This window comes from Mastigoproctus giganteus, chromosome 6 (assembly GCF_048544385.1).
Source record: "Mastigoproctus giganteus isolate SK-2022 chromosome 6, ASM4854438v1, whole genome shotgun sequence".
Lineage (NCBI taxonomy): Eukaryota > Metazoa > Arthropoda > Arachnida > Uropygi > Thelyphonidae > Mastigoproctus > Mastigoproctus giganteus.
This window is the reverse complement of record NC_143580.1, coordinates 162,069,296-162,096,597: the sequence shown is the minus strand read 5'-3', so window position 1 is coordinate 162,096,597 and position 27,302 is coordinate 162,069,296. Positions and strand designations below refer to the sequence as shown.

Here is a 27,302-nt window from a genome sequence, read left to right as displayed (position 1 = left end):
TGGTCCTTAAGTTTTGCACACCAGTGTATATGACCTAACCATTGCCTTATACCAGGGGTGGCCAACAAGTCGAATGTGGATTTAATTTCGGTCGATCACGATGAATTTTAAATATACAACCATTCCTCGATTTGTACACCTTGTGCAATGTAATTTTTGAGATGGTAGATCGCGGCACATTTTGAAGGAAAAAAGTAGATTGCATCACAAATTAAATAGGCCACTCCTGCCTTATACAATGGGGTAATTACCTCCTTATCCCTGCTAGAAAAATTCTTGAATATTATTCACAAAACTATATGAACTGTCCTGGCAGCTTAAGAAGTTCATGAGCTACCTGCACAACTTCACTGCTCAGAGAACTTCATATCTAACTGAACAAATATACCCAGTCTTTTTCATTTTTCACCACCCTGAGTTTAGTACCACAGAGCTGGTACATTCATCTGGGATTGCTACTACCCATATGCAGTACCTTGCATTTGTTAATGTTAACCTTCAGTTGCCATTTGTCAGCCAATGTGCCTAATTTTTCTAATTCTTGTAGCAGTAGCATACCTTGATTACTGTCAATAACCATCTTTCCAACCTATGTATCAGGTGAAAACTTAAGACATTAAACCTGATATACTTTCATCAATACCAGTAATAAATATAGGAATAACAACAGATCCAGCACTGAACCCTTGGGGATCTCAACTGATAACATTAGTCTACAAAGAGCAGTGCCCATTGGTAATCACTCCCTGTCTTTTTCTTCTCTTCCTTAATCCATAGCAGTAAATTGATCTTAATTCTACACTGCCCTAATTTGTACAGCAGTCTTTTATATGCAACGGTATCGAAAGCTTTCTTGAAATCCAAGTATATGACATGAAACAAACCTTCATATCATTGGCAAACTTGGACATTAAGCCTGATATACTATCATTAATATCATTTATAAATACAGAAAACAACAATGGACCCAACACTGAACCCTGAGGGACTCCACTAATAACATTAGTCCACGAAGAGCAGTGTCCATTGATTACCACCGTCTTCTCTCACTCAACTATCCCTTTATCCATTTTAGCAATTCGTCTCCAATGCCGCATTGCTCCAATTTGTTTAGCAGTCTTTCATGTGCAACAGTATCAAAAGCCTTTCTAAGATCCAATTATATGATATCAAAGTTATTTCCTGCATAGTATCCAATCAAATTGGTCAGCTAAGACTTCCCTTAACAAAACCATGCTGTGTCCGTGCTGTAGTACTATAATAATACTATACTATAGTAATACTATAATATGTACATACTAACTAATTGATATTTCTGTTCACAGCTTGCACAAATTGCAAATAACATAATATGTGCACTGACATATTGTAAACTTTAAAGCATTAAAAAAAGATAAGCAATCAATAACAAAGAACGCAGCACGCACAAATTGCAAATAACATGATAGTGCAAGTGTGATATAGAGTAACAAGTTTATGAATCTTAAAAAGTAGGAATGAAGAGAAGATTCTGAAAATTTATGTATGCTTTTTATATCAATAACAATCAATAACAAAGACCACAGCATGCACAAATTGCAAATAACATGATATATTCAAGTGTGATATAGAGTAACAAGTTTATGAATGGGAGCGAGAGTATATGTGAACAGGTGAAGTTTTTACGACTCCAGAAAATAGAGAAGTTTTTGCTTTTTGATTGACTTAAATTGGCATATTATTTTATTTTTTAGAGTTGCTTTATATTCCTAGTAACAATACTTTAGTTTAAATTGAATTTAGATAGAGATTTTGTAGGTTATTACTTACTACTAAGTAATAACCTACTTAGTAGTAAGTAGGTTATTACTTACCAAGTTATTACTTGGCAAGGGTATCAAATCCACATGTGGACAGGTTTTGCAGCTCCTGCGAACACAGATTTTTTATTTATACTTAGCTGCTTTATTGACTTAATTGTTAGATTAAATTATTTTCTATATAGACCTAGTCAAGCTCCGTAGTTTATTTTGAATTTAGATAGCCCGATTTGGAAAGTAAATAATACCTCGTGTCCGTAGATTAACTGTTCGTAACTTGCTGCCATTGTTATAAGAAATAACGTGATAACGAGTATAGTAGTATCAATTAATCAATAAAATTTATTAATCTTATTAAATTTCATTGTCAATTGAATTCTACTTTTTTAACTAAATAAATATAGCGACCTAGTTATTACAAACGCAACATCAAAAATTAATACTTATAAGTTTACAGGTGATAAGAAAGTTATATAACCTAACTCGGAGATAATATTCAATACCGAAATGTTATTACTGCATTGGGATATAGGTTTAGGGTTATATTTTGTATTGGAATTTTATTGAACTTGAATAGAAATCATGACTCAGACCAGAGCAGCAAAGCAAAATGCTCAAACTGATGGAAGTGCTGTGGCTCAGGGGAGAACTGGGGGGGGGGGCAGTTGTCTTCTGAATCAGTCTGTTGAAATGCACAGCTTGTTTGATGTTTGTGGAGCAATCAGGAACAGGACATGATATTGCCAAGGGGAATGTCTTTGTGTGTGTATGATGTAAGGAATGCGAGGAAATCAGAAGCCAACTTGCCATTGTTATGGGCTTATATGAGAGCTTGAAGGACAGGGTGGATGCCCTCAAAGGATTTAAATTGAGGACCCATCAAGCTCTCAGCTGCCCACATCAATGCCAAAGCTTGCACTTGAACATCACGCAACACAGGGGCAATCCCCAAGGCAGAATGTGCTGGTCCCAAAGGAACTAGTTGTTGTAGGTGACTCTATTGTCAGGGAAACGGGGAACATATTGTGCAAAAAGGATAGATGGAACAGGACCAGGGTATGGCTGTCAGGGGCAAAGGTTGATGACGTTGTAGGGCAGATATCATCCTTTAAGGGCACAAAGCGTGATATTGTTGTATATGTTGGCACTAATGATATTAACAGTAGGAGACCGACAGAATTACTTAACAAGTACAAGATAATGCTGAACAAAAGCCGTGAGTTAGGGTTGAATTTGAAAGTGTTAGGTGGGTTGGAAAATTGTTAGCTTGGGGGGGGGGATACAAGGACTAATAGATTAACAGTAGCCACTGGCAGAGGTGAAAGTGATTCTTCCACTGCTTCTATTGGAATGAGCAGCAGCCTGGAAAACAAAATTCAGGATATTTCAGAGACTGCTGGGAGTCATTGTGGTACAAGTAAACACATGGGTTGTGTTAGGTTAGCTAAGAATAGGAACAGGTGCAAGTATACTTGTGTGTACACCAATGCTAGGAGTTTGGTAAATAAATTTGATGAATTTGAGGTATTGCTCAAAACATCAAAGGCAGATATTGTTGGGATATCAGAGACATGGTGTCACACAGATATAAGGAATGCAGAACTGGAATTTGGGGAGTACAATGTGTACAGATAGGAAGGGAGGAGGGATTATGCTATTAGTTAAGAAACACATAAAATCCAAGGAAGTGAAGCCAGTCGACATCGCTGGACAGTGCAGTGTCGAGTCATTTGGTGTGACATAAGCATTGGGAGATCAAAATTGAGAGTAGGAGTGTGCTATAGGCCTAATGACTCTGATGAGTATAATAAGAAACTGCACAGGAAAATAGAGTGGGCCAGTAAATCAGAGTCTTATAATGGAGGATTTTAATTTCCCAGATATTGACTGGAATTTGTGGGTTGGTCACTTACACACTAGCAAGGCTTTTGTGGATTTTCTGGATGATTGTTTTCTACATCAGCATGTTCAGGAGGCAACTAGAGGGAGTAATACTCTTGATCTGATTATCAGTAGTGATTCTTCATTCATCAAGAATCTGCAGATAAAGGAACCACTAGGTGGCAGTGATCACAGTGTGCTGAAGTGGGATTTACTCAAAGAGGTAACTACCATCAGGGATAAAGGGAAGGGTTTTTGCTTTCGTAAAGGTGACTATGATGGTCTGAGACAGTATTTAAATTCTATACAGTTTGCCAACTGATGATGTTACCAACAGCAAATTCAAAATGGGAAGCATTCAAAGAATTAATCTTGGAAGCTACTAGGCTTTACATACCAACTAAGAAATATTGTTCAAGGTTTAGGCCTAAATGGATGTCAGATGAACTAATGAGACATATGGCAGAGAAGAAAAATGCATGGGATACATATAAATTACATGTGACACAGAAGCCTATGATAGATATAAGCTGGTCTGTAACCAAGTTACAAAGGAGGTTAGGCAGGCGAAGGCAGATTATGAGAAATCTTTGGCAAAGGATGCAAACAGCAAAGAGTTCTTTACTTATGAGAACTCTAGAAGGAAGGGGATGATTCAGATTGGTCCAGTTGATATCGATGGTTCAACTGTTGATGATCCTGCTCAGCTAGCTAACAAACTAAATGAATATTTTGCATCGACATTCACACATGAGGAGTTATTCAGCGAGGGGAATGCCAAAGGTGAATTAAACTCTGGCAGTAAGCTAGATAATCTTGTAATAACTGAGAGTAAAGTGGAGGAGAAATTGTTGAAGATAAACACAAGAAAGGCACCTGGGGTGGTTGGGATCTAACCAGTTATATTAAAGGAGGCAGCAAAGGAAGTAAGCAAACCCTTAGCCATAATTATGAGAGCTTCTTTGGACTCAGGGGAGGTACCCATGGACTGGAGATGTACACATGTGGCCCCAATCCACAAATGTGGATCAAAGGGAGAAACAGGTAATTACAGAGCTGTTAATTTAACTTCTGTTCCAGGGAAATTAATGGAGGCACTGGTTAAAGAAGCATTGCAGGATCATCTTGACAAGACTGCAGTTATAGCTCGGACACAGCATGGGTTTGTTAAGGGGAAGTCTTGTCTGACTAATTTGATTGGATAGTATGATGTAGTCACAAAGGAACTGTATGCAAAGAAAAACTTTGATATCATATATTTGGATCTTAGAAAAGCCTTTGATACTGTTGTACACCCATCCACTTGCTCCAAATGTTTATTTAATTCTTCCATGAATCTGTTTAACCTATCAACTTCTACAACGACAGATGGAAGTTTTGTTCCAGCAATCAACCACCCACTGGCTAAAGGCAAACTTCCGCACGTCTGTCCTACAACCGACTTGTCTCAATTTGAATTTATGCCCTCTCAAGTGATTATTCCGAGCAAGAGGAAGAATCCCATCAGCATTGAGCATGCTCAAACCATTCAAGGCTTTATACACCTCAATCAGATCACCAGTCACGTGCCTAGTCTCCAGACACTGTAATTTGCAAAACTTAAGCTTTTGTTCCATTCACTAATCTTGTTGCTCTTCCTGTACTCGTTCGAACAGCTCTACATCCTTCTTAAAATGAGGCCTATAGACCTGTATACAGTACTCAAGGTGTGGCCTGACCATTGCCTTATACAAGGGAATAATCACCTCCTTATCCCTGCTAGAAAAATTCCTGTATATCATTGACAAGACACCGTAAGCTACTCTTGTAGTCCATATGGGTAGTACAACCGTATTCTTATAATAATGGATGAGCATAATAAAAAATGTTTTACTGACTTTTAATAAAGTACATATGAGGTTAAAATTTACATTGGGAAATGAGAATGAACAGGCTGGAATGATTAAGTTTTTAAATTTTATGCTTATAAAGGAGAGGGACAGATTACAGTTCAAAATGTACCTTAATCCTACTAATACCAGAATATTCTTGCATTATACCAGTACCATCCGTTTACCTACAAGCAATCCATTGTAGTTAATCAGTTTATTAATGCTTACAAGTACACTACAACACAAACTGCATTATATATAGAAATTGAGGAACTAACAAGCAGATTTTTAAATAGGGGATATCCTCTTACCACCATTAACAATATAAGATGACAGGGTGGACAGTACAGAACACAATAACAGAATTAGCAAAAAACATTTTATTACAGTTCTATACATTCAACAATGTTAGAGGCAACTTAATATTCTTTTCAAGAATACAGAATTCAAAATAATAGTAAAATCAACAAAGAAACTTCACTCCATATTGAAAAATCGTTCCATCCTTCCCTCTTCCATAGAAACTCATGACCTAGTATATAATATTTCATGTGGAGATTTTGATTCCTCTTATGTAGAATTGACAAGTTGACTTTTGGACACATGTCTAAAACAACATTCTGCATCGGTTAGTGTTATGAGCCATGGCATCAGAATTGTCTTTCCATGCCATAAATGAGAATCACTCTTTCCTGTTCAATGAAACAAAGGTTTTAAACATTCAACACAATTATACAAAATTACTAATTGTGGAAACCTTAGAAATAAGAATACATAATAACTCGATTAACATACGGCATCCGTTTCTCATTTCAGATTCGTGGGCTTTTGCACTCATGCATATTAATGAGTAATCTCCTATAAATATTGTAGTGAACACAAATGCATCTTGCATTAGTATTCCGACCTGTGAACACAACGGAAGTCAAAGCTTGGTGCCCTTAAGGAAGGAAAGTTTCGTAAATTGTTTTCGTCACGTTTTTATTTGGCAGATTTTATTTTATGATTATTTTTATTGGCATCTATTTTTATAAACTAATGTCTTCAGTCACTCGAGGTTGCATGGAGGGGTCTGGGGTAGGGTTGGGGCTTCTGACTGTAATCTCTGGGCATCGGATCGTTAATGTACTAAGAGTGTTGAACACATTTAATAATTTTAAAGTGTATGCCTTTTAAATCATTTTAAATTGGACCTGGGGTATAGAAGTCATCCTATGAAGAAGTACTGAGGTAATTCGTGTAATTTTCAAGTTTTAATTTCTGTACATAGTCATTTTCAGGAAATACATCTGAAGGAAGATTTTGTTCCAAAAAACAGAATTAGCAGGGGTAAATGAGCAAAAGTTAGTTCTGAGTTTGTAGTTGAACAGTGAGTTGACCATTCGAGGCACATGTTTCTACTAGTTTGGCTGAAAGGGGTGGAATTATCAATTCTTATGACAGAAGAACAGAGCCCATGAAAATATATGTATGAGGGGCATTCAATAATCTACTACCTAACTATGAAGGAAATGAGATAGAGACAAAAATCTGTTTTTATTTTTCAATATAACTACCCTGAATTTCAATACAATTGTTCCATTTAGAATTAGCATTAGTAGAGGCATACAATGGAAGAAAACAAGCAAATCAGCCAAAGCAAGCAGCATCAGCCAAAAAAAAAAAAAAATAAATAAAATGCTCCTATTTCACCCCTTCGTTCGTTCCAAATACCTGTCCAGTTCAGCCTTAAATTTATTTAGGCTATCAACTTCCACAACAAAAGATGGAAGTCTGTTCCACCAATCAACTACCCACTGCTAAAGGCAAATTTCCGCACATCTATTCTACAACTGTCTTTCCTCAGTTTGAATTTATGCCCCCTCAGGTTCTTAATCTGAGCAAGAGGATGAATCCCATCAGCATTCTGCTTGCTCAACCCATTCAAGGCCTTATATGCCTCAATCAGATCACCTCGCAGGTGCCTACTCTCCAGATGCTGCAATTTGCAGAACTTAAGCGTTTCTTTGTAAGAGCAACCCTTTGACCATTCACTAATCTTGTTGCTCTTCTCTGTACTTGTTCCATCAGCTCTACATCCTTCCTAAAATGAGGCCTCCAGACCTGTACACAGTACTCTAGGGTGTGGCCTGACCATTGCCTCTTTAACGGGATAATCACCTCTCAGTCCATGCTAGCAAAATTCCTATATATCATTGACAAGACTCCATGACCTTCCCTGGCAGCCCGTTTGCATTGTTCAGCGAACTTCATATTTGACTGCACAATTACCCCCAGGTCTTTTTCACTTTACGCTTCCTTGAGATTAGTACCATACAGTTGGTACGTTTCTTTTGGGTTATTGCTACCCATATGCAGTACTTTGCTTTTTTTTTTTTATGTAAACCCCAAACACGGGAGGTATTAGAATCTATAGTACTTAGTACCGTGCTTGGGTTGGAGGTTGAGAAGACGAAAGAAGATATTTATTATCATTGGACTTCAACTTCTGTAGACTGTAATTTTCAGGAAATACGTATGAAGGAAGGTTGTTCCAGAAAACGGAAGTTGAATGAATAAACGAGGAAGATGAAAAGTTGGTTCTGTGAGTTTGAAGTTGGCAGCACGCGTTCAGACTGTTTTGAAAGAGACAGCGGGAATTATAAAGTCAATTCAGAAGAAAAGTGCCCATGGAAATATCTGTAGAAGAGGTATGCAGCAGAAACAGTACGTCTTTGAGACAGCGAGTGGAGAGACTCTGTTAGAGATGAATCATTAATTAACCTAACTGCCCTCTTCTGAACAGAATCAAGACCCTGAGAGGTTTTGCGGGCACCGCCCCAGATGTGGGAACAATATTCTCTGGTAGGGCTGATTTGCGATTTGTAAAGAGTGAACAACTGTTTGGAAGAAAAATAATGCTGAGGGCAAAAGAGAAAACCAAGTGTTTTAGATATAGATGAAGCAATATTTGTAATGTCCTTCTGCCAAGAGAGATTAGAAGTCAGGATAATCCCCAAAAGAGATATATCATGCCTAGAAATCGGAGTGTTACCAAATATAAGCATAGGAGCAGAAGAATCCTTTTTGTGAGATATAAGACAAGACTGAGTTTTAGACTGAAATCAACTAAGTTGTCTTTGCACCACTGGAGAATTACCTGGAGATTGGCATTTAAGGTAGCAGATTTTCTAGAAGTTGAAGATGATTGAGCAGGACAAGGTTTCTCAAAATGGAAAGTGGAATGCAGTGTGCTATCATTGGCAAAACGTTTGATAGGATTTCCAGTCAATGGAAAAAGGTCATTAATATACAAGAGGAAAAGAGTGAGGAAAAGAACTGAACCTTGGTGGACACCGGCATTAGTGGAGAAGTTAGAAGACAGAGCTATCTACCATCACCCTCAGTGAGCAATCAGACAGAAAACTGGATAACCAATTACAAAAAACAGTTGGCAAACCATAAGACGGAAGCTTGTTTAGAAGACCTTTATGCCAAACATGATCGAAAGCCTTTGAGATGTCAAGGGCAACTGCTTGTGTTTCACCAAACTTTTCCATTCAGTTAGTCCATGAATGGGTAACATAAGCCAGATATCAGTAGTGGATAGACACTGGCGGAACCCATACTGGCGATCATTGATCAGACGGAAGGTTTCTAGGTAGTTTAAGAGTTGGTGGTTAATTGATTTCTCCATTACTTCAGCAAGAGTAGAAGTAATTGCAATGGGACGATAATTGGATGGAAGGGATTTGTCACCCTTTTTACGAACTGGCTGGATATGAGCAAATTTTCAAGCAGAAGGAAAAACACCTTTAGAATAAGAAAGTGAAAAAAGGCAGCAAAGAACAGGACTAAGTTCAGGAGCACAGGAACAAGTGGAGAAATACCATCAGGACCTGGAGCTTTCTTAGCATCAAGATTCGTCAAAATCTTTCTGACATCCTTTTGACAGAAGACCACAGGAGGCATTGAATGGAGCGTGTTGGGAATGGTGGGAGGTGTTTTACCAAGATCATTAATATATGAGTTGGAAGAAAAATGAGATGCTAGCAGGTCAGCTTTATCCTTGGCTGAAGTACCAACAGAACAATCTGGTTTGAACAGAGGTGGGAGCGGAGATGGGAAAAATTTGTGGCCAATAGCTTTGGCAAGAGACCAGAATGCTCGGCTACAATTACGGCAAGAAGCAAGTTTTCTACTCTTAGCCTGTTCAAACTCTAGTTTGGACTGATTAATAACTGCTTTACAATTGTTGCGAGCTTTGGTGTAGGCAGAAAATGAAACTGAAGAATTAGAAACAAGCCAATTACGATATGCAACATTCTTCTCTTGAACAGCCTTAGCACATTTATTGGAAAACCAAGGTTTAGATAAAGGACGAGATTTTAAAGTGGAGTGTGGGATAAAGGATTCCATTCCTGCAAGAATAATTTCGCTGACCCGATTTGAGCAAACGTTGACATCAGAAGTTTTGAAACAGTAGTCCAACCAAGGAAAAGAAAAAAAGAAATCTCGCAGGTCAACCTATTTTGCATTCTTGTAATGCCAAACAATATGAGGTTGGGAATAGCCATGAGATGAAGGCTCCATTGGAGAAGAGACAATCACCAAGTTGTGATCTGAGGTGCCTAAAGGACCTCTCACTTCGATGGTGTACTTAGAAGGGTTGTTTGTGAGAAAAAGATCAAGCGCGTTTGCTATATGGTTAGGATCGTCTGGTATTCTTGTGGGTAAATGAACAGTCTGTGCAAGGTCATTGTTAAACTTAAATTGCCACTTCTCAGCCGATTTTCCAAACTTATATTGATCCTGTTGGAGTAGCATACTGTCTTTACTGTCATTAACAACCCTGCCAACCTTTGTATCATCTGCAAACTTGGACATTAAGCCTGATATACCTTTATCAATGTCATTGATAAATATACAAAACAACAATGGGCCCAGCACCAAACCCTGGGGAACTCCACTAATAACATTTATCTATGAAGAGCAGTGTCCATTGATTACGACTCTCTGTCTTCTCTCACTCAACGATCCCTCTATCCATTGTAGCAACCTACCCTTAATGCCATACCTCTCAAATTTGTACAGCAGTCTTCCATGTGAAACAGTATCAAAATCTTTCCCAAAATCCCAGTATATAATATCAAAATTATTTTTGGCATTCAGTTCCTTTGCGACCACATCATAGTATCCAATCAGATTGGATACTATGATGTGATCAGATCAATCAGATATGATCAGACAAGACCTCCCTTAACAAACCCATGCTGTGTCTTAACTATTACTGCAGTGTAGTCTAGATCAGTTGTGTCCAACCTACAGCCCTCAAATAATTTTTATAAGGCCTGCGCGGAAAGTGAACTAAAACAGCATCGATCGCCACTGTGTGTACAGCAGGCCCCCGTTATAACACGGTTCGCATTAAGCTAATTTGCTATAACGCTGTTCTTATATTATAACCCATATCTGACTATAACGCTGTCACAGATCACTATAACTTTTACAGATTGCATTTTTGGCATATTTAACGAAATCGTTTCATTTGATGGAGTCGATAGCTTGAAAATGAATAGCAAAACAATATTAAAACGTTTCCCACGCCGACTTGAGAAATTTTCCCGCCTCAGTGAAATTTTCTCGCACGCTAATTTAATACAGTACAGTGACTTGTTACGTAGTTCCGAGATCAACATTTTAAAAAATGACCAAGTGTATTGCTTGTAATATTTGCGTTTATCCAAAGACTAATCATAACTCAGTATAGTATTAGACATCGTGCGTAATGGACAGTTTACTCGAACATTGTATCATAATTAATGCAACCAACGCAGTTACATTTTCGAAGAGTTAATAATGGCTGATAAGAATGAAAAAGCAACGTCTGAGCGCAGTACGAAGACTATAAATGTAAGAAAAATACTGAATTTAAAAATTAAATTAGACGTTTTGAAGCGAATCGATTCCGGTCAACGACAAGCGGATGTGTGCCATAATTTAGGCCTTGCAATTTTAACTGTAACAACAATTATAAAAAAAAAATAAATTAATTTTAGCAACGGGAAAGATAGCTGTTCCACTGCAAGCAATTAGGGCTAGGCCGGCTATTAGGATTGAAATGGAAAGACTTTAACTAATTTTATTGAAGATAATATCCAATGCAGAATTCAGTTAAGTTAAATATTATAAAAAAAGAGAGAGAGAGAGATTAGCCAATATGATGATCTGAAGAAAACTCACCTAAAAAAAAAAGTGGAACCATTTAAAACTGGTAAGGGCTGGTTGAATAGTTTAAAATCTAGGGAGAAGCTGCAAGTGCAGCTTCTCCTTTTTTTATCTTTTTTGAAAGTTTCAAGGAACTGAAACTTTCAAAAAAGAACTTGTTAAAATTATTGAAGAGGGGTATTATGTGTTATACTTCTCAACAAGTTTATAACATAGATGAAGCAGGGCTTTTGTGAAAACGAAGCTGCCTAAAAGAAGTTTCATATCGAAAGAAGAAAAAAACGTGCCAGGTTTCAAAGCGGCGAAGGATCGGTTGACTTTATTGTTGGGTGGTAACGCTGTGGGGGATTTAAAATTAATACCCCTTTTAGTTTATTTAGAAGAGGGCCAACCCAAAATCGACACATTTTTCATGATTAAATTCATCAATTAAATTAAAATCAATTTAGATCAATTAAATTCATGATTTTAATTGGAATTTTAAGTTTAATTTTGTTACGTAAGTAGTTACCATATAATTATATACTTATGTAATGCAGAATATTTTATATCTTTTGACCGACATCTGTGCATCTTTTCACTACTGTTTATTATTGATTAGGAAATATCCTACGGCACTGACCACAACCTACAAATACATGTTACCTTATGGGAATGGGGTGCTCGCTTAGCGCGGATTCACTTAGCGCTCTGTTTTTCCGGAACGAATTATCAGCGTTAAGCGGGGGTCACCTGTATAGGCATGCAAGCTCCAGCTCGACTGTATCAAACATGTACATGTGATTCAGTGCAGTCATATGTACGCTAAATACAGTTATGTATTTTGATATAGCTTGTTCATTGCATTGAATTAATTATTAATTTTTATTGAATTAAAAAAATTATTCTTAAAAATGTTTGTTCCAAAAGGAGAAAATCGATTTGGAGTGTTGTTTTTGATCCAAGGTGGACTGAAGACTATTTCTTTATTGATTACAACGAAAAAGCAGTGTGTTTGATGTGTCAGAAGACTGTGTGAGTTTTTAAAGAGTATAATTTAAAACGACACTGATTCCATTCATAAATCTTATGGTCAACATAAAGGAGTGCTGCAAAAATTAAAGTGTTCACAAAACGAATTAAGAAAACAACAAAACATACTGAAAACATATCAGTCAAGAAATTTATCTGCTGTATGTGCCAGTTATCAAGATTTTCTAGATCTTGATGCACATTTGATCGCTTTTGAAAGTAAACCAAGCAACGATGGTGAATTTGTTAAGCGTTGTTTGTTAAAAGTTGTGGAAGAAATTTGTCCGAGAAACAAACAGTGATACAGGACAATAGTTTGTCTCGACAAACAAATTATGCGAAGAGTAGAAGATATTGGAAAGAATTTGTTCGAACAACTTTTGGAAAACATAAAACAAATGAAATATTTTAGTGTGGCACTGGATGAATGACAATACTGATGTAAATGACACAGCCCAACTCCTCATCTTTATATGTGGAATTAATGATAATTTTGTACCAGTGTGCCAATCTATCGAAAAGTTAGGAGTAAATATTAAAAACCTGGTAGGAGTCACAACTGGCCGTGCAAAAATATGATTGCTAAAACATTGGGCTAATGGGTAGAATAACAAGAAAATGATATCAGAGCTGAAACTCTGGAATTCATTGCATTGTGCATCAAGAAGCTCTTTATGGGAAAGTATTGAATGTCCAACACATTATGAATATGGTTATTTCAACTGTAAATTTTGCAAGATCACATGGCCTTAATGTGGCTGTTGAAATACCACCGAATGTTTCAACACAGAAAAAGGGAAACCAATAAAACAATTATCAAATATGGAGTGGCTGTTTGATCTTGCAATTCATACATACATTTCTAGTAATTTAAATGCTGTTAATTTAAAACTATAAGGGAAAGGAAAATTGGTCTGATTTGTTTGGTGACATCAAATCATTTCAGAATACGTTGTTATTATTTAAATCCCAGTTGAGCAAGAAAATTTAGTTCACTTTGAATGTTGTACTGAGCTAAAGGAGAAACACATTTCCAAAGAATTGTTGCCTTTCGTTATTACAATTAATTTTTGACAAGTTTGAAAGTCTATTTTCTGATATAAAATCCCATGAAAAATCAAAAGTTTTTGTTTGAGAACCCATTTACTTCTATGGCTGAAAACCACAATCCCAGATTGCAACTTGAAATTATTGAACTTTAAGGCAAAATATGATTCAAAAATAAGTATATAGACTGCAAATTATTTGAATTCTACAAGGCTTTCCCATCTGAAGGTTTTCCTCTAATAAAAGAAAATGCCATGAAAATGGCTACTTTGCTTGGATCAACATATGTTTGCAAGCAGATTTTTTCACTTGTAAAATCGAATGTTTATTCGATTTTATTCAATTTCACTCGTAAAATCGAATAAATATTTAAAAAGAAATAAAATAACAGATGAGAATTTTTTTTTTTTTTTTTAATGAAAATTCCAAGCATGAGAGGTATTAGAACCTATAGTACCGTGCATGGGTTGGAGGTTGAGAAGACAAAAGAAGATATTTGTTGACATTAGACTTGAACTTCTATACACTGTAATTTTTAGGAAATATGTATGAAGGAAGGTTGTTTCAGAAAACGGCAGTTGAATGAATAAACAAGGAAGATGAAAAGTTGGTTCTGTGAGTTTGAAGTTGGACAGTAAATGGATGTTGGTTTGTGGTGGAACATGTTCGGACTGTTTTGTAGAGAGAGCGGGAATTATAGAAGAAAATTCAGAAGAACAGTACCCATGGAAGTATTTGTAGAAAAGGCATGGAGCAGAAACAGTACATCTATGAGACAGAGAGTGGAGAGACTCTGTTAGAGTGGAGTCATTAATTAACCTAATTGCCCTCTTCTGAATGGAATCTAGAAGCCTGAGAGAGGTTTTGGGGGGGGATATCACCCAAGATGTGGGAGCAATATTCCATGGTAGGGCAGATTTGCAATTTGTGCAGAGTGAACAGCTGTTTGGAAGAAAAGTAATTAGGCCAAGAGTGAAAGAGAAAACCAAGTTTTTTAGATGCAGAGGAAGCAATATTTGTAATGTGCTTGTGCCAAGAGGAATTAGAAGTCAGGGTAATCCCTTAAATAGGTATATCCTCTTGCCTTCAAATCGGAGTGTCACCAGAGATAAACATAGGAACAGAAGAATCCTTTTTGTGAGATATAAGACAGGACTGAGTTTTAGAAGGACTGAAATCAACCAAGTTGTCTTTGCCACACCGGACAATTTACCTGCAGGTCGGCATTTAAGGTATTGATTGCAGATATTTGAGAAATTGAAGCTGATTGAGCAGGGCAAGTTTTGTCAAACTGAAAAGTGGAATGCAATGTGCTATCATCGGCAAAACTATGGATAGGATTTCCGATCAGTGAAAGGTCATTAATATACAAGAGGAAAAGAATAGAGGGACAGAACTGAACCTTGGGGGACACCAGCATTAGTAGTGAAGTTAGAAGACAGAGAGCCATCTACTAACACCCTCCTTGAGCGGTCAGAAAGAAAACTGTATAACCAATTACAGTTGACAAACCATAACATGGAAGCTTGTTTAGAGGATCTTTATGCCAAACACGATCGAAAGCCTTTGAGATGTCAAGAGCAACTGCTTGTGTTTCACTGAACTTTTCCATTGAATTTGTCCATAAATTGGTAACATAGGCCAGAATATCACCTGTGGATCAACACTGACGAAATCCATAATGGCAATCGTTGATCAGTCGGAAGGTTTCTAGATAGTTTAAGAGTTGACGGTTAAGTGATTTTTGCATTACTTTAGAAAGACTAGAAGTAATTGGATGGGAGGGATTTGTCACCCTTTTTAGGAACTGGCCTTTTTCCTTCCAAGCAGAAGGAAAAACACCTTTGGAATAAGAAAGTGAAAAAAAAAAAAGCGGCAGAGAACAGGAGTAAGTTCAGGAGTGCAGGTTTTGAGAAATGGAGAAATGGAGAAATGCTATCAGGACTTGGAGCTCCATTGAGAAATATCATCAGGACATAATGTTCATTATGTATTGAGATTGGCATCACAAATTTGCAATGAAATTTTGAACAGTTATTTAAAAATATCCAGCCTCAATCATATCATTAAATTTTGTCCAGTAAATGTTATTGTGTACTGTACTTAATAAAATTGAGTATTTCAATTTTAGGTTTATCCTTATATTTATTTATTCACCTTAATATTGAAAAGCAGTGAACCTTTACAGGTTGTAAATTTTCTAAAATGAGCATTTAAAAGCAAAAATAAAGTATTTTTTAAAACAAAAGTGAAGTACAGTATTTCAAAGAGAAACAAAAGTAAAGTATTTAAAAAGAACAAAAAAAAAGTCATTTTCATAATTGTAATAAAATCTAAAAAATAAATCACTGACATAGATTTGTTGCACATAAAAGTGCTCTTAATTTGCATTTTTTATATATAGCTTGAAAAGAAAAAACAGTAACATGAAAATAGAAACTTCCTTTTACGAGTAACAAGATATAGAAAATGTGACACAATTTTTTCTCGAATCACTCTGTGCGGCACACAAATCAAATCTAACTTTGAATATGGCCCCTGTTCGGGAAAATGTTGGACACCTACATTTTCCCTACACTAGATGATTCTGCAATGCTTCTTTAACCAGTGACTCCATTATTTTCCCCGGAACACAAGTTAAACTAACAGGTCTATAGTTACTTGTCACCTTTTGAACCCCATTTGTGAATTGGTGATACATTTGCACACCTCCAGTCCATGGAGAACTCTCCTGAGTCCAAGGAAGCTCTCATAATTATGGCTAAGGGTTTGCTTACTTTCTTTGCTGTCTCCTTTATTCCAGGTGCATTCCATATGTTTAACTTCAACAATTTCTCCTCCACTTTGCTCTCAATTATTACAAAATCACTTAGCTCCCTGTTAGGTTGATCAACTTCTGGCATTCCCCTCATTGAATAACTCCTCATACGTGAATGTAGATGCAAAATGCTCATTGAGTTTATCAGCTACCTGAGCATGATTATCAATAGTGAACCCATCTATGTTAAGTGGTTCAATCTGATTCATCCCTTTCCTTCTACAGTTTATAAGTAAAGAACTCTTTGCTGTTTTTCTTTGCATCCTTTGCCAAAGATTTCTCGTAATCTGCCTTCACCTGCCTAACCTCCTTTGTGACCTGATTACAGACTAGCTTATATCTGCCATAGACTTCTGTGTCACCTGATACTTTATATGCATCTCATACATTTTTCTTCTCTGCCACGAGATTCATTAATCCAACTTACATCCATTTAGGCCTAAACCTTGAACAGTATTTTTTAGTTGGTGTGAAAAGCCTAGTATCATCCAAATTAAGACCCTGAAGGCTTCCCATTTAGAGTTCAATGTTGGTAACAACATCAGTTGATCCCACTGCACAGAATTTAAAATCTATCTGAGATCCCTCTAGTCGCCTTTTCGAAAGCCTAAAAGCCCTTCCCTTTAGCCTTGATGGTAGTTGCATCTTTTAAGTAATTCCCACATCAATACATTGTGATCACTATCATCCAGTGGTTCCTTTATCTGCAAATTCTTAATGCATGAGTAATCACTGCTGATAATCAGATCAAGAGTATTACTCCCTCTCGTAGCCTCCTGAACATGTTGCTGTAGAAAACAGTCATCCAATAAATCCACTAAAGTCTTGTTAGAATGCGAGTGACCAACCCACAAGTTTTAGTCAATATCTGGAAAGTTAAAATCCCCCCCTTATGAGACATTCTGATTTACTGGCCCACTCTATTTCTCTGCACAATTGCTCATTATATTTGTCAGATTCATTAGGCCTATAACACCTATAACAGAGTGGTAATTAATGGACACTGCTCATCGTGGACTAATGTTATTAGTGGAGTCCCTCAGGGTTCAGTGTTGGGTCCATTTTTGTTTTCTGTATTTATAAATAATATTGATGATGGTATATCAAGCTTAATGTCCAAGTTTGCAGACGATACAAAGGTTGGCAGGGTTGTTAAGGACGCTACTGATGCTATGCTGCTGCAACAGGATCTGGAAAGGTTGAGCAGATGGGCTGAGAGGTGGCAAATGAAGTTTAACATTGACAAATGTAAAGTACTACACATGGGAAACAGCAACCCCAGAGCAACGTATCAACTCTGTGGTACTACACTGACAGTGGTAGAGAATGAGAAGGACCTGGGGGTAATTGTGCAGGCAGATATGATGTTCTCTGAGCAGTGCAGACGGGCTGCAAGAGTAGCTCATGGTGTCTTATCAATGATATACAGGAATTTTTCTAGCAGGGATAGGGAGGTGATTATTCCCTTGTATAAGGCAATGGTCAGGCCGCACCTTGAGTACTGTATACAGGTCTGGAGGCCTCATTTCAAGAAGGATGTAGAGCTGCTGGAACGAGTACAGAGAAGGGCAACAAGGTTAGTAAACGGAACAAAGGGTTGCTCTTACGAAGAAAGGCTTAAGTTTTGCAATTACAGTGTCTGGAGAGTAGGCACCAGCGAGGTGATCTGATAGAGGTGTACAAAGCCTTGAATGGTTTGAGCATGCTCAGTGCTGATGGGATACTGCCTCTTGCTCAGAATAATCACCTGAGAGGGCATAAATTCAAATTGAGGAAAGACAGATGTAGGATAGATGTGCAGAAATTTGCCTTTAGCCAGCGGGTAGTTGGTTGGTTGAACAGACTTCCATCCCTTGTTGTGAAAGTGGATAGCCTAAATAAATTTAAGGCTCAGCTGGACAGGTATTTCGAACGAACGGAGGGGTGAAGTGGAAGTGGGTTTTTTTTTTTTTTTTTTGGCTGATGCTGCATAAGCTTGCTTTCTTGCATCATATGCCTCTACTAATACTAATGCTAACACACGATTCTCATGATTCCAGTGACAAACCCATGTTTCTTTACCCCTAACAATTTTGTTGGCACTGAAGAAATACCAGACAAATAAACTTCTGTCCTGTCCATCAAAAAATGCAGAAACAGCAGATTTCAGTTCATTATCATCAACAAAGTGACATCCATGTACGTTTTTCTTGAGGTGTCGAAACATGAAATAGTCAATGGGGGGCCAGATACAACCTTTAAGGTGAATGAGTAAGTTCTATAAAGTCACATTTTCTCAAAGCATGAGCAACAGCATGTGGTCTGTGCAGTGGTGCATTGTCCTGAATAAGCAGCACACGTCTGGAAAGTTTTCCACAGCATTTTTCCCTTGTGACATCCTTTAGGTTGTACAGTAGGGATGCATATGACTACCCCACTGACTGCTTGTGTTCCAAGTAGTGAATGTACAAAATTCCCTCAGCATCCCAAAAAAAAAAAAAAAAGGTGGCCATTAATCTTGCCAGCTGAAGATTGTGTCTGAAATTTTTGGGTGGGGGAGAACCTTTATGCTTCCATTGTATTGATTCTTGCTTGGTCTCATGATTCCTGTGATGAACCCATGTTTCTTCACCCATTACAATTCTGGAGATGAAAGTTTCAGGATCTCTTCAATAAAGTTCTAAATGCTCCTCACAATGCTGTACTCGTACTCTAAATTGCTTCTGCACAGGGGGTGAGAAATCTGTCGACCCACCTTACTCATCCCCAAATGTTCATGGAGGATGGTTATAACTGATCCCTTAGATATGCCACATTCCCTAGAGATTTGAGACACCATTAAATGTCGTCATTCAGCAGAGAATAGCAGACATAAAGAACAGAACCTTTAACTCCAGCACTAGTTGAGAAGTTAGAAATGGAGTCCTCTACCATCATCCATACTCAGAGAGAAAACTGGCTATCCAGTTTTAAAAAAGTCGTAATGGAAGAAAACCTTGAGATGGAAGCTTGTTTAAGAGACGTTCAGTAGTTTTTTACCAGTCAAATTCTACCAGTTTTTTTACCAGCAAATACTCAAGTTTCATTGAATTCATCCACAGCTGAATAACAAAGCCATAACATTACTAGTAGATTGACACTTATGGAAACCATATGGCATTTGTTGTCTCAATGGAAGGTTTTGACATAGTATGAGATTTCTTCATTACTTTGGAAAACAATGATAATTGGAAGGGAGGGAGTTACCATCCTTTTTAGTAGTTTGCTAGATAGCAACAAATTTCCATGCAGAAGGTGAAAAGAAGGTGTACAAGGTTACAAAATGGGAGTAATCTGGTAATCTCCTGCAGCACAGGTTGTTTGTGCAAATGGAGAAATGATAAGAGGATTTGGAGAACTTCTTAGCATCAAGGTTATTCAGGATTCTTCTGTCTTGCTGTTGGAAGCTCAACAGAGGTGCTGTGAGTGTTGTTCAGTATAGTAGACGGAAACTGATTAATGCAACAGTTAGAGGAAAATTTCAATAAGTTAATTTTGATAATTCAGAGTGTTTTTACCTCTTTTAAGCTTTTAATTATTGAGATTTTATTGTATCTACTTTTTTTTTTTTTTTTTTTTTTTTTTTATGACAAAAGACAGTTAATGATTAATGGATGTTATTCAAAATTTTTGTCCAATGAACAAAATTTTTGTCCAATGTCTTGACCATTATGAATTTAAGATACATTTTTTTCAGATTTAAGAGAATTATTAACTAAATTGGTTTAGTAACTATATATATATATTTTTATTTTTTATTTTTTTCTTTCCCTCACAAAATATATAGCAGCAACCACAAAGGAAAGGTCACAAGGTATATGTTCTGATGAGTCTATAGTGCAATGCAATAACAGCCTACAAGTAGTGGAAACAAATTTTGTGGCTTTGCCTCCCAGAAATTCTGAATTAATTTCACTTTCTTTTAAGGAGCCATGTGAAGAGTGTTATGCTGGAAAAACATTTACAGTGTGTAGTAATAATAGCAAAAGGTAATTCTGGTAATTGTGTTTTACTGTACTTTGATCATTAAAATAAAATTGAGACTTTAGGCATTAGGTTTAATATGACTAGAATTAAAGTTGGTATAAAGATCAATCGAACAATCTCTATATGAACTTGATATTCAACATCACAGACAATATGGTTGTTGATTAGGGATAAAAAAAAAGTTTAACATGTTATCACCAGGTGATAAACTGAAACAGTTTATCAAAATATTATTAATTTTTTTCTCCCATTAGTTAATTGCATCATATTAATGCATCTTCCTTATTAGAGCTGATCTGTCCCCAAAATAATAATAAAAAAATTGCAAAAGTCGCTTTGTTGGCCCCATTTCCCCCAAGGTCAAAAATGGACTGCTGGGGCAGAGAGTGGTGCTATCTGGTGTTGCTCCCATAACTACCACCCACCACTGGATGCCAAAGCTAAAACAGGTCCACCTCCATATCTGGATGAAGATAAGAAGTAGAAATATTGAACATACTATGAATGTGGTGTAGAATAAAGTCACTCATGTTCAGGCCTTAGTCAGTGGGGTCGGAGACAGTCTTTCGCATATGATAGTGGAGTGAGTGGCACTATCTCCCTTATGGCTACCACAAATGAAGGGCAAGACAACCCTACCCGAACAACTGGAAGTGCTTTTGTGCAACTGCGGAAGTAACCACTGAGAAGGGAAAAAGAAGCCAACTCATGAAGTGGAGCATTGAAATGAATACATTCATCATGCGAGCATACTATGAAGTAACAAAACTAGAGATAGACATGACAAGGTGAAAGGTGACAGGGTGAAACTACTCACTGTGGTTGGAATGATTTACAACTGTTCAGGTAACTGAACAGAGAATAGCAGACCAGAGACCATCGTCAAGAAGAACCTGATAGCTCCTGCAATCCTGGAAAAAATCAAGCAGGATGTGAGTGACCAATAATGAATATGGACATAATGGAACCAGAATTGGAGGAGGAACACCAAGAACAAGAACTACAACTGAAAGCAGCCAGCCGAAGTGTAAACAGGCAAGATCACAATATTCAGAATAGAACAAGAGTGAAGAAAGCACTAGCAGAATTCGAGGGAATGGACCCCACAAATACCCATACCATACTGAAGCAGAGACCCAATAGAATCCTTTGGCAATTCACAGACCACCTCAATATGTGAATAATACTGGATTATCTTAACAATAATGAAGTAACACTAGATCCCATCCACACAGCCATTTACTGCTAGACACCATCCACACAGCCATTTACTGTGCTGCTGTAGCAGCCATCAGGATGAATGGAGGGAAACCAGAGACCAACATAACACAAAACACAAAGATAAGGAAACACCAGCCTGGGAAAGAAGGCTACAACAGAAGATAGAAGAGAAAAGAGTGAAGATAGACCAAATACCATCGAGCTAACAGAAGTAAGAAGCTGATCAGAAAAGCAAAGGCCATCCTCAAGAAAGACAACATTCACAGTAAACATGATACTTATAATTAGAGGATTTAAGAATACCTTGATACTCACAAAAGAAGAGAAAAGAGTGAAAATAGGCCAACTTGACCCAATACCAACAGGATAACAGAAGTAAGAAGTTGATCAGAAAAGTGATGGCCATCCTCAAGAAAGACAACATCCACGATAAACACGAGACCTATAATAAGAGGATTGAAGAATACCTTGGCACTCAGCATGATACTTCGACATTATAGGAAGAAAGCCCAGAGGAAAAGAGACAATAGGGTATTTGATGAAAACAGGAGAGCCGTCTACAGGAAAATCGGACAAGAGGAGGAGGAAGGCAACGGACTCCCAGCCAGAAGGTGCTCGAAGAATTCTGGGGAAACTTGTGGAGCAGCGAAGTTAGCCCTAACTGCTGTGTCTCCTGGATAAATCTAGAAAGGAAGAAAACCAAAAACATACAAGAGATGACAGAATGGGAGATTTGGGAGGAAGATGTACAGCAGTTGATCAGGAAGTCCCACAACTGGAAAACCCCAGGAATAGATAACATCCACAACTACTGGTACAAGAAGTTCAGCTGCACACACATGTACATATTGGAGCGGTTCACCCAGATAATAATGTACCCTGACACAATGTCAGCCTCTGACTCAAAAAATCACCTACTTGAAGGCCAAGGACAAGACCATCACCTGTCTCTCTACAATGAACAAGATACTGACCAGCTGCATAACTACAAAGATTTTGACCAATTTGGAGAGTCAGAACATTATGGCCAAGCAGCAGAAGTGATATAGGCAAATGAGCATGGGATGTAAGGATCAATTTGACATTGATGCTGCAGTTATAGAGCAAGCCTACAAGAAGCATTGCAACCTGTATATGGCTTACATTGATTACCGCAAGGCCTTCAACTCTTTAACCCCCCCCCTTCCCATAGCTGGCTGATAGAGACACTGATCTACAAAGTCAACACGACCTTGACACTTCCTAGAAGCAACCATGGCAAAATGGAAGACCACAACAAGGTTGAGAACATCACAACCAGACCAATACCCATCAGAAGAGGAATCTTCCAGGGAAATTCCTCAAGCCCATTGTGGTTCTGTCTAGACCTTAACCCACTGTCCACCATGCTCAGTAACAGCAAGTATGGGTATACCCTAAAAGAAGGGAGGAATAACCATACACTCTCTCTCACCGGACTTACATGGATGATATCAAACTATGCCGCAACTGAGAATCAACTCCAACAGCTATTCCGGATCATTGAAGAATTCAGCACTGACATCAGGATGCAATTTGGCCTATACAAATGCAAGACCCATGGATTGAATCTATGACAGAGGAAGAGATGTACAAATACCTGGGGATGATGTAGCCCCACTGGTTAGAGCACAAGAGGATCAAGGACTACCTCGCTGAGAAATACCATTAGACTGAGAAGCCTGCTAAAATCAAAGCTAAATAGCAGGAAAATGGTCAAGCTGTAAAACTTATGCAGTCCCAGTACTAACGTACTACTTTGGGATCATTGATTGGACCAACACCATGCTGGAGGGAAGTTATGAGATCAACCAGGATAATGATGATCAAGAGGAGTCAACACCACCTGAAATTGACCATCAAGAATCTGACCATAGCCCATAAAGAAGTAGAACGGTAGGGATTGACTGACCTCATTGAACAAGAGAACGCGATTAAGAACCTGTGAGATTACTTCCAGGAAAACACAGCACCAACATATCAAGATATAAGAAAGATAGACAAACTGCACACAACACTCAACCTCAACATGGAGATCACATTCACACAAACAGAAGAAACAAAGACAGAAAGATGGGGAAAGAAGACACTCCATGGCAGACACTACAATGATCTCCATCAAGACTTCATAGACAAGGTGGATTCCAACATTTGGCTCTTCCTTGAGACAAAGATTCATGCTCTCCATCCAAGATGTAATCAACACTAGGAACTACAGGAAATACCTAGCTAAGGACCCTGGAATAATGGATGACACACATCGACAATGCCACCTGGCCCCAAAAACAATCCAGCACATCACTGTGGGATGCAGCCCAATCATTCAGATGGAGTACACTCACAAACACGACCAGGTTGCTAGCATAATACACCCTAAGCTAGTGCAATTACTAGCTGATCAAAGAAAGTTTACCCTATTAACAGCACAAACCTTGAGCTAGTCTAGAGACCTCTACTCACAGACTATACCAGGACCATGCCGTAATCACTGACAAGATGATCCCGCACAACAGACCAGACATAACTCTCATCAACAAGAAAGAAATTGCTACCTACCTGATCGACACGTGGGGCCCTACACCAGCAACCTCCAGAAAACATATGAGGAAAAGATCAGGAATTACTTAGACCTAAGATAGGAAGTCAAAGATATGTGGCATATGGAACAAGTAATAAACATCTCGATTATTGTCAACTGCTGGCAAGGTGCCAAAGAGCATCCATAAGAACCTAGGAACCTGGCCTCTCCAAGAACACTTGCATGGAACTCCAGAAAGCCGCAATCCTGCACAACTTAGCAAGTACAGGTCACTGTTGAAAAAAAGCCGTGAATTAGGGTTGAATTTGAAAGTGTCTGCAATTCTGCCCAGACACGATAGGAGGGAGTATATGATGAGAGCCTTGTCGATCAATTCGGCCCTGGAGGGATTGTGCAAGGCTCAAGGGGTAGAATTTTTTTTCAGCCTGGACTGTACTTGTTAACAGGAGAGATTGCTTCTACAGGGATGGGATACACTTAAATAGAAAGGGGGCAAGAATTTTTGCTGATGCTGTCGAGGCAGAGTTAGGTGGGTCAGAAAACTGCTAGTTGGGGGGGATACAAGGACTAATAGATTAACAGTAGCCACTGGCAGAGGTGGAAGTGATTCTTGCACTGCTTCTATTGGAATCAGCAGCAGCCTGAAAAACAAGATGCAGGATATTTCAGAGACTGCTGGGAGTCATTGCGGTACAAGTAAACACATGGGTTGTGTTAGGGTAGCCAAGAATAGAAACAGGTGCATGTATACCTGCGTGTACACCAATGCTAGGAGTTTGGTAAATAAATTTGATGAATTTGAGGTATTGCTCAAAACATCAAAGGCAGATATTGTTGGGATATCAGAGACGTGGTGTCACACAGATATAAGGAATGCGGAACTGGAATTTGGGGAATACAATGTGTATAGAAAGGATAGACAGGACAGGAGGGGAGGAGGGGTTATGCTATTAGTTAAGAAACACATAAAGTCCAAGGAAGTGAAGCCAGTCGACATCGATCGACAGGGCAGTGTCGAGTCAGTTTGGTGTGACATAAGCATAGGGAAATCAAAATTGAGAGTAGGAGTGTGCTATACTCCTAATGACTCTGATGAGTATAATAAGATATTGTACAGGGAAATAGAGTGGGCCAGTAAATCAGAGAGTCTTATAATGGGGGATTTTAATTTCCCAGATATTGACTGGAATTTGTGGTTTGGTCACTCGCACACTAGCAAGGCTTTTGTGGATTTATTGGATGATTGTTTTCTACATCAGCATGTTCGTGAGGCAACAAGAGGGAGCAATACTCTTGATCTGATTATGAGTAGTGATTCTTCATGCATTAAGAATCTGAAGATAAATGAACCACTAGGTGGCAGTGATCACAGTGTGTTGAAGTGGGATTTACTCAAGGAGGTAACTACCATCAGAGGTAAAGGGAAGGGTTTTTGTTTTCGTAAAGGCGACTATGATGGTCTGAGACAGTATTTAAATTCTATACAGTGGCACCAACTGATGATGTTACCAACAGCAAACTCAAAATGGGAAGCATTCAAGGAACTAATCTTGGAGGCTTCCAGGCTTTACATACCAACTAAGAAATATTGTTCAAGGTTTAGGCCTAAATGGTTGTCAGATGAACTAATGAGACATGTGGCTGAGAAGAAAAATGCATGGGATACACATACAAATTAATGGGTGACATGGAAGCCTATGATAGTTATAAGTTGGTCTGTAACCAAGTCACAAAGGAGATCAGGCAGGCAAAGGCAGACTACGAAAAATCCTTGGCAAAGGATGCAAAGAAAAACAGAAAAGAGTTCTTTACCTATTTAAACTCAAGAAGGAAAGGGATGAATCAGATTGGTCCACTGGATATTGATGGTTCAACAGTTGAGGATCCTGCTCAGGTGGCTAACAATCTAAACGAGTATTTTGCATCTACATTCACGCATGAGGAGTTATTCAGGAAGGAGAATGATGTAGGTAAAGTAAACATTGGCAGTGAGCTGGATGATTTTGTAATAACTGAGAGGAAAGTGGAGGAGAGATTGTTGAGGATAAACATAAAAAAGGCACCTGGGGTGGATGGGATCTATCCAGTTATATTAAAGGAGGCAGCAAAGGAAGTAAGCAAACCCCTAGCCATAATTATGAGAGCTTCTTTGGACTCAGGGGAGGTACCCATAGACTGGAGATGTGCAAATGTAACCCCAATTCACAAAGGAGGATCAAAGGCTGACACAAGTAATTATAGACCTGTTAGTTTAACTTCTGTTCCAGGTAAATTAATGGAGGCACTGGTTAAAGAAGCACTGCAGGATCATCTAGACAAGAATTCAGTTATAGCTCAGACGCAGCATAGTTTTGTTAAGGGCAGGTCTTGCCTGACCAATTTGATTGGATACTATAATGTAGTCACAAAAGAACTGGATGCAGGGAATAACTTTGATATTATATATTTGGATCTTAGAAAGGCTTTTGATACTGTTGCACATGGAAGACTGCTGCACAAACTGGAGCAGTGTGGCATTGGAGGCAATTTGCTGCTATGGATAAGGGGATGGTTGAGTGGCAGAAGACAGAGAGTGGTAATCAATGGACACTGCTCAACGTGGACTAATGTTATTAGTGGAGTTCCTCAGGGTTCAGTGTTGGGTCCGTTGTTGTTTTCGGTGTTTATGAATGATATGGATGATGGGATATCAAGTTTAATGTCCAAGTTTGCAGATGATACAAAGGTTGGCAGGGTTGTTAAGGACACCACTGATGCTATGCTGCTGCAACAGGATCTGGAAAGGTTGAACAGATGGGCTGAGAGGTGGCAAATGAAGTTTAACATTGACAAATGTAAAGTTCTACATATTGGAAACAGTAACCCCAGAGCAACGTATCAACTCT

At 38.2% G+C, this 27,302-nt stretch overlaps 1 protein-coding gene across 5 annotated transcripts in view; it reads left to right on the top strand.

The window, feature by feature from the left end:
* Positions 1 to 27,302, top strand: part of LOC150084708 (golgin subfamily A member 5-like) — a 322,239-nt gene that overhangs the window by 68,821 nt on the left and 226,116 nt on the right. For 4 of the 5 annotated variants that reach the window (XM_090375446.1, XM_090375444.1, XM_090375442.1 and 1 more), the window contains exon 4: positions 20,440 to 20,641. In XM_090375446.1, coding sequence (XP_090231572.1) covers positions 20,440 to 20,641 — 202 coding nt within the window. The remainder of the gene's footprint in view (positions 1 to 20,439; positions 20,642 to 27,302) is intronic. The other variant, XM_090375443.1, reaches the window with a different exon arrangement.